Genomic DNA, 12,500 nt, shown 5'->3' with positions numbered 1-12,500 from the left:
GAAGTGCCACTAATACCCACTTATGACTACGCAGGCAACTGTGAGAACCAGACAGGCAATGCTGATGAGGAGCCTGTCGTATGTTGTTAAGAATGTCACCAACAGGTTGATGATGCCTAGGTCTCTTGGTGATGCACAGTAACCATCCCCAACCTGTTCTACCTTCACGGAAACCTTAAACAGAAAACATAATTATTAGTACTTTTCATCTTTGGTCCCATTTCACTTTGTAGATTACAATTCTGAGATTACCAAACATCATCATACAATTCTAGTTACTGACATACTGTATGTCTATGATGTGTCTACTCTGACTCCAATATATATATATATATATATATATATATATATATATATATATATATATATATATATATATATATATATATATATATATATATATATATATATATATATATATATATATGAAAGATGGAATAATGCAATGCCGCATTGATATCGATAAATAACAACCCTCCCTGACCAGGACTCGAACCTAGGTCACTCCGGGTATGAAACCGGAGGCCAGTGCTAAACCAACCATGCCACACGACCCACTAAAAGGAGTGTGCAACTAGGATCTTACTAGCTCCATAGACATTACCTGTCTACTCATACTTGAGTAATGACAGCGAAGTTTTATGTCTATGGAGCTAGTAAGATCCTAGTTGCACATTCCTTTTAGTGGGTCGTGTGGCATGGTTGGTTTAGCACTGGCCTCCGGTTTCATACCTGGAGTGACCTAGGTTCGAGTCCTGGTCAGGGAGGGTTGTTATTTATCGATATCAATGCGGCATTGCATTATTCCATCTTTCATAAATATACCTCAGGACATCTGACTTAGGATTTGAATTGCTAAATCAATTTCCACCGAGTGCTCACGGGGAGTGAGCGTAAAACTTCGCTGTCATTTCTCAAGTATGAGTAGACAGGTAATGTCTATGGAGCTAGTAAGATCCTAGTTGCACACTCCTTTTAGTGGGTCGTGTGGCATGGTTGGTTTAGCACTGGCCTCCGGTTTCATACCCGGAGTGACCTAGGTTCGAGTCCTGGTCAGGGAGGGTTGTTATTATTTATGTATACACACATATATATATACACACATATAGATATACACACACATATATATACACACATATATACACACACACACACACACCCTATATATATATATATATATATATATATATATATATATATATATATATATATATATATATATATATATATATATACATATATATACATATACACATGTACACACACACACACACATACATATATATATATTACCTATCTGTATATACTTTTTTTTTATTCTATGTAAGAAAAAACATTATAAGTTGTGTGAAAAGCTGTGAGAGTCACATGCATCTTGTGCACTTCTGGTATCCATACAGTATACTTCAACCAAGCTGTCTGCCAGCATATGAAACACCTGGCATATCTGGGTTCATCTTTCAAGGAATGAGAACATATACATTGTTAGATGATTGAAAACATATTTAGTAATGTGTCACCATGTTGAAATTACTTGTAATTAATCAGAATATTCTAACTAGTCTGGAATTATTCAAGAGATAATCACTTATCTATGCCTATGACATGCTACGTTTTCTTCTTCAGTTAATTCATGCAAATCATAATTTTTGTAGAAAAAAGAAAAAAGAAAAAAGAAAAATTACAAGATGTCAAATGCAGTACAAGCCAGACAGTGTCCACTGCAAAGCTGTAAGTACTCAATGGAAAATTCTTCCGTCCTGCAACCCCCTCTTGCCTACCATCTTATCCTTCCCAAATTCTGTACATCCTCAATTACCCCAAGATCTCTATGCCCAACAGTTCCCTCCAACCAACCACACCAACCACTCCTACAATTATTTCTGCTCCTCACCTAGCCTTTGATCATCAAAGCCCAATCCCCCCCCCCCTCCTCATCTGCATGTCCAGTGGCCAAAGGTGTAACACAGTTATATAAAAGGGATCAGGGAAAGTAGCAAGTGGGGGGGGGGGGGACTTATTTACAGTCTAGAGCACTTGACACACCAAAGTAAAGTAAATAAAAAATAACAATAGTGTTACGTTAGGAATACCAATATATACTTAAGCATATAAGCATATAAAATCACATACATTAAAAGCACACATTGGGCAAGAATTTGCCCAAAAAATTATGGCAAATATGGATCTTAGAAAATGATAATACCAAAAAATACAAAATATTTTCTTAGTATTACAAAAAAGGCAAGAAATGCTGCTAGTGCAAGTGAGTGGTCACACACAGAGGGTGATGAAACAAAACCCTGTGTGGGCACAGGCTGCTATGAACAGGGGTTACACAGATATTTCATACTTCATTAATCCTTATAACATCTGAGTACGGTGCTGCAGTGTGGGATTTACACTCAATATATGCCAGGGTTTCAAGGTCTCTAATCATCAATTAATGAATCCACATAATTCATAGATATCAACAAACAAATACACAGTATTCTAACACCAGAAATACTCATAGAATATATGCACAAACACACGAACTTAGACTTGCAGATGTATTCTTTCTTTCCATGCATCACCTGTGACTCGAACAGGCTCTAACAACACACAAAGTTGACAACCCTAAATTATATATCTTCATAAATATGCTACACAAGCACCTCAGAAACAGCACACAGATTCATTTAGTTCTAACTACTTTCTTTCCCTCTTCCTCTTTTTTTATGTGTTATGCAACCACATATTGCCCTGAACATTACAAACCAAGATAACGTATAAGTAGAATATCTTACACCAAGTAACCACCATAAATGTGCTGATAATACTTATTTTTTTTTAAATAACAGACTTCCTGAGCAAGTAACCTCAATACTACAAGAAACAGCTAATCAAATCCCATACCTCAATTTTACTTCTGGTGTATGGTGAGGAAATTGCAACTGTGAGAGGTTCTTCAGGTACCTCAGACCACACTGAATCTCTTAGGCTAAGCATCAGAGGTCGTTTGTTACTCTCTGCTGTACCTAAAGACAAATCCAATTGGCTGACATCAGTTGTGATCTGGAAAGATAAAAATAACTATTATGTTAATCTGGTGATATAAAGACAAACATACAAATATTTTAAATATTTTAACTTTTCATGTTCAAAAATAGCATTAAACCATCAGTTTTCAAATAATAATCATTTGATAAATTGATATCACTAATTAATTAATTTACTTTATCAAGTGGAAAAAAAAAAAAAAAAAAAAAAAAAAAAAAAAAAAAAAAATCTTTTTTTTTCCCCCATGTAATTATTAACTATTATACTATGAAATATATTTCTACCCAAATAAAAAAAACAATACAATATTCTTCTGGTTCTACTAAATTACACCAGCACTTACTTCTAGATTACTGAGAACCTCAAATGTTCCCTGAATCTCAACAGATGTAGATGGTACTTCATTGGTAAGTGTAATTTCTGAGATTTCTGCAAATGGTGCTGGGTAGAATGGTATTGTTACCTGGCCTGACCTCACTTCACCTTGCTGCCCTCGACTGACCACTACAGCTTCCAGTATAACTGAAGCCTGACCTTTAGCCAGAAGGGGAGAAGGGCTGCTCACAGAGCTAATTTCACAAGCATATCCTGCAAAGAATAACATGCTCTATAAATCAACTGGTTATGTTTGTCAACATTAAAATATAAAACACTGTAAATAAATGCATGAGGCCTTTGTTGACCTTGCATAAAAATAACACTAGGATAGTAAAAATGGCTGTGTAGTGAACAATGAATATTAACAAACCAAACAGGTCAATTTGGGAAAAAATTTTAAACTCTTCTAGCTCTAATGACAAAATGAAAATTCATTCTTACCTTTCTTAGCCATATAGACTGCACTAGCTTTCAGAACTTCTTTTGCATCAACCTGAGGAATGGGTGGAGAGAAGGCTACAATGCAAGTGAAAGGTGGACTGACAAGGAGTCCCTCAGCAGGCTTACACTGAGACTCCTCTGACATACTTCCTTCTCCTCCTAGGGTCACCATTGCAAGATATGGCTCACTCTCTTCCCCTGTTGTTATGGCCTGGGTTGGAATGCTCAAGGAAATCTAAAACAAAGGAATACAAGTCACTAGTTTAATTCTTAAAAGAAAAAAAAAAGTACATACATACATATATATATATATATATATATATATATATATATATATATATATATATATATATATATATTTCAATAGCAGAATAATATACTTTAGAATTGTTAAATCAATATTTCAGAACAAGAAACTGGAATATCACTAACCTTGGTAATTGGAGTGACACTGATTTCTGTAGCAGCTGTGAGAGAAGAGCTGACTTTGTAAGACACGACAGAGCGTCCAATCTGCTGTCCAAAAGCAACGCCACTGTCAGTGCCCAGCTGCAGAATATCCCCAGCTGATGACCATTCCCTAGGTGAGTCTGCTTCTCCATCTGGACTCCTTATGCTTGAGGACAAGCAAATGTGTCCACCAAGAGGTATCACAGTCTGTTGATAGCACAAGGTTCTTTAGAGTTCATATCCATAATGTAGTATTTTTCATGAAGGATGGAAAAAAAATCTAATTTCCACAATCAAGACAAAGATAAAACAACTCTACAACACCATTACATATTAAATATAGGAGTAAAATTTTAAAATTATAGTGTAGTAAAGAACTGGCAATAGTTTTTACAATAAAGTAATGCATACTACTTGTATAGAAATAACTACTAACCTTATGAGGCAATATGCCAAGCCCAGTGTTAATGCGAAGGAAACCACTAACAAGAGCATCATTCTCATTCCAGATATGAAGAACCGTTTGGCCTGTTCCTCTTACAGTCACCTGTAGGGTATTATTTGTTCCCCCACGTTTCACATCTATGAGATCAAATCTGGAAAAAACAGTCTGACTTTATAAACTACCATCAAGGAAGAGGGTACATGATATATATAGTCACAATTGAGTAAATGGCAATAAATACACAAAGGTATAATATTACACTTAAAACTAAATATTTACAGCCTGACTTTACCTCGATGGTCTAAAGGTAGGGTGGGCATTTGTGGCATGAAAAATACGCCCACGGTTGTCATGGTATGTCAGATGAAGCATCATAGTTATACCAACTGGGATTACACTGAGGGATTCTCCTGGCAAAGTGCTCATAAAGACCTCTACACCTGCTTGTAGGTAGGTCATTTTCTTCACCTTGAAAAACAAAATAATTGGAATGAAAATTATAACAAATTCCCCTTTAAATGAATAATGGATGAACATCAGGGACAAAATCACTTACTATAATCAAAGAGCAGATTAAAGAGTTTTTTAGTTACATGACACTTACTATATATATTTCAAGTACAAATTAACTATTTGGGGGATTACAAATAACTATGCAAATTAACAAAAGCTTTATAACATATTTTACCTCAACTAAAATGGCAATACTTTGTGTGACTCCAAAGTTCTCTTCAACTGTGACAATCACTGTAGCCTGACCAGTTGTGCTGCCAGAATTAACGACACCATCGGGGCTTACAGTAATTACATCTGCTGCTTTTGCTGAATCTCTTTTACATCCTTCTACTGCATATGACAATTTTCCATTCCCATCTCTGGAATTCATTGTTTAAAAAGTTGTCAAATTTTGCAAAAAATGCACAACTATATTATAACTACACTAATATATTTAAAGTTGCCAAAGTATGTTTATAATAAGTTGTATCTTAACTCATTCCTTCCAGGTGTCATGTATGTCATGTCATGCTGAAAATGCCATCTCAACAAGTATGCCATGCCATCAATATCTTACTCCAATCACAGTTTATACCCTTTCTACCAAAGACTTTGCTCTACAGTGGCCACAAAATATTCCACATATTATCTTAAATATTTTTATCAAAGGCATAAGCCAGGAAAATATGTAAATAAATGTGCCCTTTGCCCTTGCATGAAGCATACTACTATGTATATGCACCCCATAGTTAGGACCTTTCAGTAGTTTAGGGAACCTGGATTAAATCAATGCCTCCAGATGACATGTAGTTTACATCATAGCTGACTTGGTCATAAAACCAGGTGAGGTGCTATTCCTATCATGGCTGAATTAGTTGTGGCTACAGAGGAAGGGTCACTCACATAATGCTACTATAATGCATGCATTACATTTTATGCTGTTCTTTATAAAGTACCCTCATGCCCACATATCACATGCCCTGGGGCATTGACTGAGAGAGAATGGGATTTGTGATGCTCTGATTGGCTATTGTTTTGCATAAAAGGAGCAATATTTAACACATGAATTGTTTGCCTGCTGTCCCTGGAAGATGGCACACACCAAAACATTGCACTGTCTTGCTGCTGCTGTAAACCTGTAAGTAACCTTCACTCTAGCTGATCAGTCTACTTGTGTCAACTACTCAGATTGTCATATGGTACTCTGCCAGTGTGACTCTTGACATGTGACACACAAAAGAGAAGTACTGAAACCAGGGAAGTAGTAGCCTTGTATCCTCGAAGATGTCATGAATGACCCTTCCTCTGTGGCCATGACCAAATCAGTCATAGCAGGAATAGAATAAGTCAACCATAAGCTGAACTCTATGTCATCCTAAGGCAATGGAATAAAACCCTTTCCTGTTTAATTTATGCCCAATACTTATATTTACATCATCACATCATAATATCACACACAAAATAACTGCCCCCTAACTAGATACTAGGTACAATATAACCTTGTACATTAATATTTATAATAACTAGTATGAATCCTAATACCTAAAAGCTTACTACAATATACCCAATCCCATTTCATACCCATCACATAAAATCCAAAACATAAAATCACTTCAGATATTTCAACTCATATCTAAAGAGTAAAGCTTAATTGATAAGTACTTACCTATTGGTCTTGATTTTGGTCTCTGCTTCAGGTGATAATAACAAACTGGAGGATCCATCATCAGGATGCTTGAGTCTAAGTGACTCAAACACCTGCATATATGTGGGAAATTATTCAGGAGGAAATTAATTTACTGAGGAGAAAATATACAAAGGCACACTTCCCTTTTACAAAAGCATAACCCTTTTGTGATTAATCTTAAGGAAGAGCATTATTTCTTGTAAGAGGCCCTCTACATCACTAAGGTTTTTGTAATATATTACAATGTAAAATTAATTTAATTTTAACCCTTTCATATTGAACAAAGCATCAAGGATGCATGTAGAGTTAGCTTGATGGAAAAATCAGAAGCAACGGGAATATAAAATTACCCTGGTATCTATGCTCTTGGTTGCATCATAATTTTTTTAGGTGATAGGGCTTAAAAGAGGCTTTAACCCGTTCCTGCCGAGTGACGTGATAGGAACCGCATGGTTGGCAGGTTCAGCTCGTACGCGCGGCAACACGCCAGAGCGTGTGGAGTGGGACATTCGGCTTGACACAGCGGACTCCCACGCCCACTGTCTGGCCACTGCCAGATATCACCAGAGTTTAATTGCTCTCAGAGATTTTTGACAACTAGGAATAATGGGTTAAGCCTACTTTTGAGGCGGCCAGGTGCACAACTGTTCGGCATGCGTAACTTAAAATTGGCTTGACAGTGCATGACACAAGGGATTGTCTATCATGATGTGATGGGAAGTTATACTTGTATGAATGGGTTAAAATTGATAACCACTTTTTATAATTCAGGAAAGTATTCCTTGGGATTCTCTTAACATACCTTAACCTCCAATTTATCTGTAAGAAGAGCATTATCTGTCAGCTGGAAGTTGGGGAGGCTAGATGGAATAACTGGTTTAACTTTCAGTGTAACTGTCACACGCCCAGCTTGCTCTGCACTTAGCTGAACGATACCATTATTCTCCTTGGATTCTATTATTCCATTCTGTAGAAAGAAAAAAATGTGGTATGATGTAAAAAGAAAAAAAGAAAAATATGTAATGGCCAACTAACCCCTTTGATCCAGATGATGTGACCATCTCATCATGAAAAAATTTGGTTTAAGGAGTGGGTGACATGAACATGCCGTAATGGGGAAATTTGGCTGTGGGCTGGGGCGGCACAAATTTGGCATTGTAAGAATGTTGGCTAAAGGCTGGTGATAGGAAAGACTCGCCACAAGTGCACAAATCTCCTGGTGGATGATTAGAATCACTTAGCATTTAGGAAGTTTTTTTTTTATTATTTCCATAAATAAATGTGTGTGGAATATAATGTCCATTAGCCATGACTGGAACACAGGAGAACACATTTCCATGCTCAGGATCCTATTCTAGAAGCCATGACCAGCAGTACAGGTTGTATTGCAGAAAATTTAATACTATGTGTGTATGTGTGTGTGTATGTAGGGGTTACTTATTGTTATTACTATTACTATTGCACTAAATTATAGACTACTAGAGAGATGTCATGCAGTCTGTGCTAGGGAAAAAGTCTAATGCCATCTGGATAAAGCAAATCAAATGATAAATGTAAACATCAGAAAAAGGCATAAATGCTAAAAACATTTATGCACAAAAATTGAAAATAGCATTAGGTTGATTCCTCCTTAAAGGCATGGAGTCTTATCAACACACACAAGTGTTCATTTGCACCTGGCTTACAAGCCACACACCCAACAGTGCCCGCTCACATAGGCCTAAGGCCCACATTTTGGGCCACGTATCAGCAGTGAAACATCTGGATCCAATGGGTTAAAATATTTTTCATTACTTCAACATAATTCTAGTATCACTTCCATCAACAATGATAATTAGGAAAAAGCAAAAGAATATTTTCTTAACAAAAACATTTCTTTCATTGTTTTACCTCCTTAAATATTCCATTAAAGGTGGCAACTTGCTTGTTGCTGACAGTCCACTCAAACAACAAAGGTGGTAGTGCAGTTGCATATGCTAGAGGGTTTTGGTCCTCTTCACTTCCAATGGCATAGAGAGGCATGGTTGTCCCTGTCTCCAAATGTGTTAGCGGGGCATGAATGTGTATGCTTGTCAGAGGCACAACATTTACTATCACTGTGTCCTGAAAATAAGAGAAGTTTTTTGTTGTGCTCAAAAGAAGAAATAAAATACAAAGTCTTGTGTTATCTTCACAAATCATATCACCGGAAAAATCTTTGATTGGATAAGATACCTGTGAGTAAACAACAGTCCCTCCACTTTCTTTGTTGATGCTAATAGCTTGAGCGGTAAGGATTGTTGTGCCAAGGGACAGAGCTGTGATAACACCTGTGTGTGATGTGTTGGCAATTGTCTCATTCAACATGGAGTACACAACTGTGGCATCAGGATATGGTCCACCTTTTGTTTCAACCTGGTAATAAATAATAATTAATAATAATAATAATAATAATAATAATAAATCAACCAGTTATCTCAAATCAAATAAATATATAGGAAAAGAGTAAAACTGCAGACAGTAAAAGTACATTTTTATACATTGATCTGTTAACAAAAAATGTACAGCAACAACTGTAATATCTTACTTGATAATTAGCACCAATAATGAGTGTGATATTCTTGGGTTGTAGTGTGAGGGGAGGGAAGACTTGCACAGGCTTAGACTGACTATGAATAACACTATCTCCCATAGGACCATTTCCTGCACTCGCTCTAAGAGTTGTATCACCTACATGCCGACCAACTACTTCGTATATGGCATTGTCATTCTTATTGGTGCCTAAATATCTGAAATTCAAAATCAAATATTACCATAACAATATTGCATAATCTTTACCACAGGTTATGAATCTCAAAAAAAAAAAAAAAAAAAAAAAAAAAAAAAAAAAAAATTCTAACCAGAAAAATAGTACATAAAAAAGTCACTTTCCTTACATCAAACACAGCATTTATAGACAAACTTTTAGAGTACTTTCTTTAATGCAAGAAGATATATAAAACAAATAAGCTTTCAACCAGAGCCTAGGTACACCCAGAAATAAGGAAACTTACTTGGTTGTAATAATATTAGCCTGAGGATTTAGGGTCAGATCCATGAGAAAGTGTGCAGGCAGAGAGTTTCCACTTGCATCCCTCGCTATGACCTCAGCCTCCAATGTTCCTCCAAGTTCCACACGGTCAACCATCACCAAGTCCAGGGATACAATGCTAGCCACCTTAAAAGGAATTATGAATAAATATCCAAGTTTAAAATCATATACTATATATAACCTAAATCCCTTAATTAAGTTTTTTTATTTTACAAATATCTTCTGACTGTGGACTTGTCTCTTGTTATGAACATTAACAGTACTTCAGCTGGCCACATTATTTGAGCTAAATTTACTCTTATTTACATCACAACCATCTAAAACATGATGATATTTTTGCATATCTCAGGAGAATTTAAAACTGAGAATTCTATATCACCTCTACTTTCAATTACTGAATTAAGTCAAGATACTATATACAGTTTTAATCACTTAACTACAAGAAGAGACAGCCTTTGCAAAACTAGGTAGAAGTCTCCCTGGACCTTTCAAACAGGTACTCTGACTCAAAATAAGAGGCTACCCACTGACACACTGAGTGAAAATAATAAAAATGACCTAACACATTTTGCTTTAAATAAACTTTTAATCAAAATATGAAATAACAAAAAATGCCTTAAAAAAGTCTAGAAAAATATAGCCATACTAGCAGCTACTGTGGAGAAAAAGAGAGAAAATATAGCCATACAAGCAGCTAAGGTGGAGGAGGATAGAGATACTGCAGTCTTTAGGGGTGAAACATTTTTATCATGTCCATCACTCACCTTAATTGTTGAACTAACAGGCGTCTCAGCTTCTAAGCATACATCAATGAGATTGACTGTTACATCCCCATCAGACAAAGGACGAACCTGATGCAAAAAGGATTTTGGTTACTTATCTTTGATTAAACTAGAAAATCATGTGAATCTTGACCTATTTGCCACCTAATCTAAGAAACTACATCATATAAAATTCAATAATGATATCCAAAATGGACTACATGAAATATACATGTAAAAACATTACTTAATTTTGTAATTTAAAAAGCCAATCATATTTTCACAAATACTTACTTGAACTTTCATTTCATTCTCCAAGTAGACCAAGGAGACAATTTCATTCTCAGGAGCTTGGAGCTCAAAGAATCCAGAACCTCCAGACAGAGACAATTCCAGCTGATGGATTAAAAAACAATTAAAATACCAAACAAGCAAGTGCAAAATCCAAATGAACTCATTTTCATTCAATCTAAATGTAACAGTAATAATTCACCAATTGCTCTATATCTTAACAATCTGTACCTATGCTTCCTACAAAGTAAATATCAATAATGTAATTCAAACTAACACTTTACAGTATAACCATACCATATTGTCCTTATGCTGGTACAATACAGCATGCGATGGATTCAACACAGCATCTTGAACCAGCTTCACAGGTAGAGAAGCAGAAAGGGATGGGACAGGATGTTGTCTAGATGTCTGTGACACAAACTTATTATAACCATTTAACTTCACACTAACAACCACCTCTCCAACCTGCCCAGTTGGTTCTAAGGTTTGGTAAGCTATTGGGGAAAAGAAAAGAAAAACAAATATATAAAAATCACTCATACAAGCCATTCTTTCAATTTTTTTACTATTCATGGTTACTTTCAAAATTTAAACAATTCAATATTCATATAATGTAAAGCACTTAGCATCTGAAAAACCAAACCCCCCAAATCCGTCACATCAGATCTCTGCTTTGTGCCACCAAAATGAAGAAAAAGCACCAGTCATACTCACAAAACATGGGGAGGTTGTATCCATGTAAATTTGTAACCTGTGTAAGACTTGATGGTTCTGCAGGAGTAGAAGCTAAGCTATCATCAGACAAGTCCCATTTCAAGGCAAGAGATGAAACATTGTCAAACTTGCGATTTTCAGAATCAGTAACTATAACCTCCAGCTGCAGAGGTTTGTAGCAATGTGCAAGTGCCTGTAAATATACATAAAACTTCATTACTAAATATTTACCACATTATACTGAAAATAATGGATAATAGCAACTGTTTTGATGCTGGCACATTCTTACAAATCCATGAACTAAAACACTATTTCAAATGCCCCCAGCATTCTGCATTATAGTGAGGTATTATCTTCATTATGCTATTATATCACTGTCTGTTTACCCCACAATTTTATTGGTATCTTTCATGCCCTCCCCTGCTATCTGGGCCAAGAATGTGGGGGTTGGAGGGGGGGGGGTATGCAGCATAATTTTTGCATATAAGTGTATTCGAGGGTGAGAGGAATCTATCAGTAACAAAATCGTTATTACTGATTATGCGATGGCATTGTGAAAATTTCCCCCTTTCAGTTTTAGAATCACAATGACAACTACACAAATAACTTTATGTATACCTAGACAAAATCAGAATCAGATTTCAAAATAACACATGCTATAAAGTATGAATTTTAATATTTTAATGAAATATACACATATCCTTTTGCCATTGTGACATGTGA

General features: G+C 35.8%; 1 protein-coding gene across 1 annotated transcript in view; it reads right to left on the bottom strand.

The window, feature by feature from the left end:
- LOC119575379 (nuclear pore membrane glycoprotein 210-like) overlaps positions 1-12,500 on the bottom strand; it is a 20,776-nt gene that overhangs the window by 4,467 nt on the left and 3,809 nt on the right. The window contains exons 5-22 of the mRNA XM_037922951.1: positions 11,778-11,970; positions 11,358-11,557; positions 11,064-11,165; positions 10,773-10,859; positions 9,971-10,134; positions 9,505-9,706; positions 9,153-9,332; positions 8,829-9,041; positions 7,741-7,905; positions 6,918-7,009; positions 5,445-5,631; positions 5,049-5,224; positions 4,748-4,907; positions 4,294-4,518; positions 3,862-4,096; positions 3,386-3,630; positions 2,899-3,057; positions 21-174 (exon numbers count right to left, since the gene is read on the bottom strand). Of these exons, the coding sequence (XP_037778879.1) occupies positions 21-174; positions 2,899-3,057; positions 3,386-3,630; positions 3,862-4,096; positions 4,294-4,518; positions 4,748-4,907; positions 5,049-5,224; positions 5,445-5,631; positions 6,918-7,009; positions 7,741-7,905; positions 8,829-9,041; positions 9,153-9,332; positions 9,505-9,706; positions 9,971-10,134; positions 10,773-10,859; positions 11,064-11,165; positions 11,358-11,557; positions 11,778-11,784 (2,953 nt within the window). The 5' untranslated portion in view covers positions 11,785-11,970. The remainder of the gene's footprint in view (positions 1-20; positions 175-2,898; positions 3,058-3,385; positions 3,631-3,861; positions 4,097-4,293; positions 4,519-4,747; positions 4,908-5,048; positions 5,225-5,444; positions 5,632-6,917; positions 7,010-7,740; positions 7,906-8,828; positions 9,042-9,152; positions 9,333-9,504; positions 9,707-9,970; positions 10,135-10,772; positions 10,860-11,063; positions 11,166-11,357; positions 11,558-11,777; positions 11,971-12,500) is intronic.

The sequence above is a fragment of the Penaeus monodon genome, chromosome 7, assembly GCF_015228065.2.
Source record: "Penaeus monodon isolate SGIC_2016 chromosome 7, NSTDA_Pmon_1, whole genome shotgun sequence".
In the NCBI taxonomy this organism is placed as follows: Eukaryota; Metazoa; Arthropoda; class Malacostraca; order Decapoda; family Penaeidae; genus Penaeus; species Penaeus monodon.
Note: the sequence above shows the minus strand (reverse complement) of the source record. Positions and strands in the feature narration are given on the sequence as shown.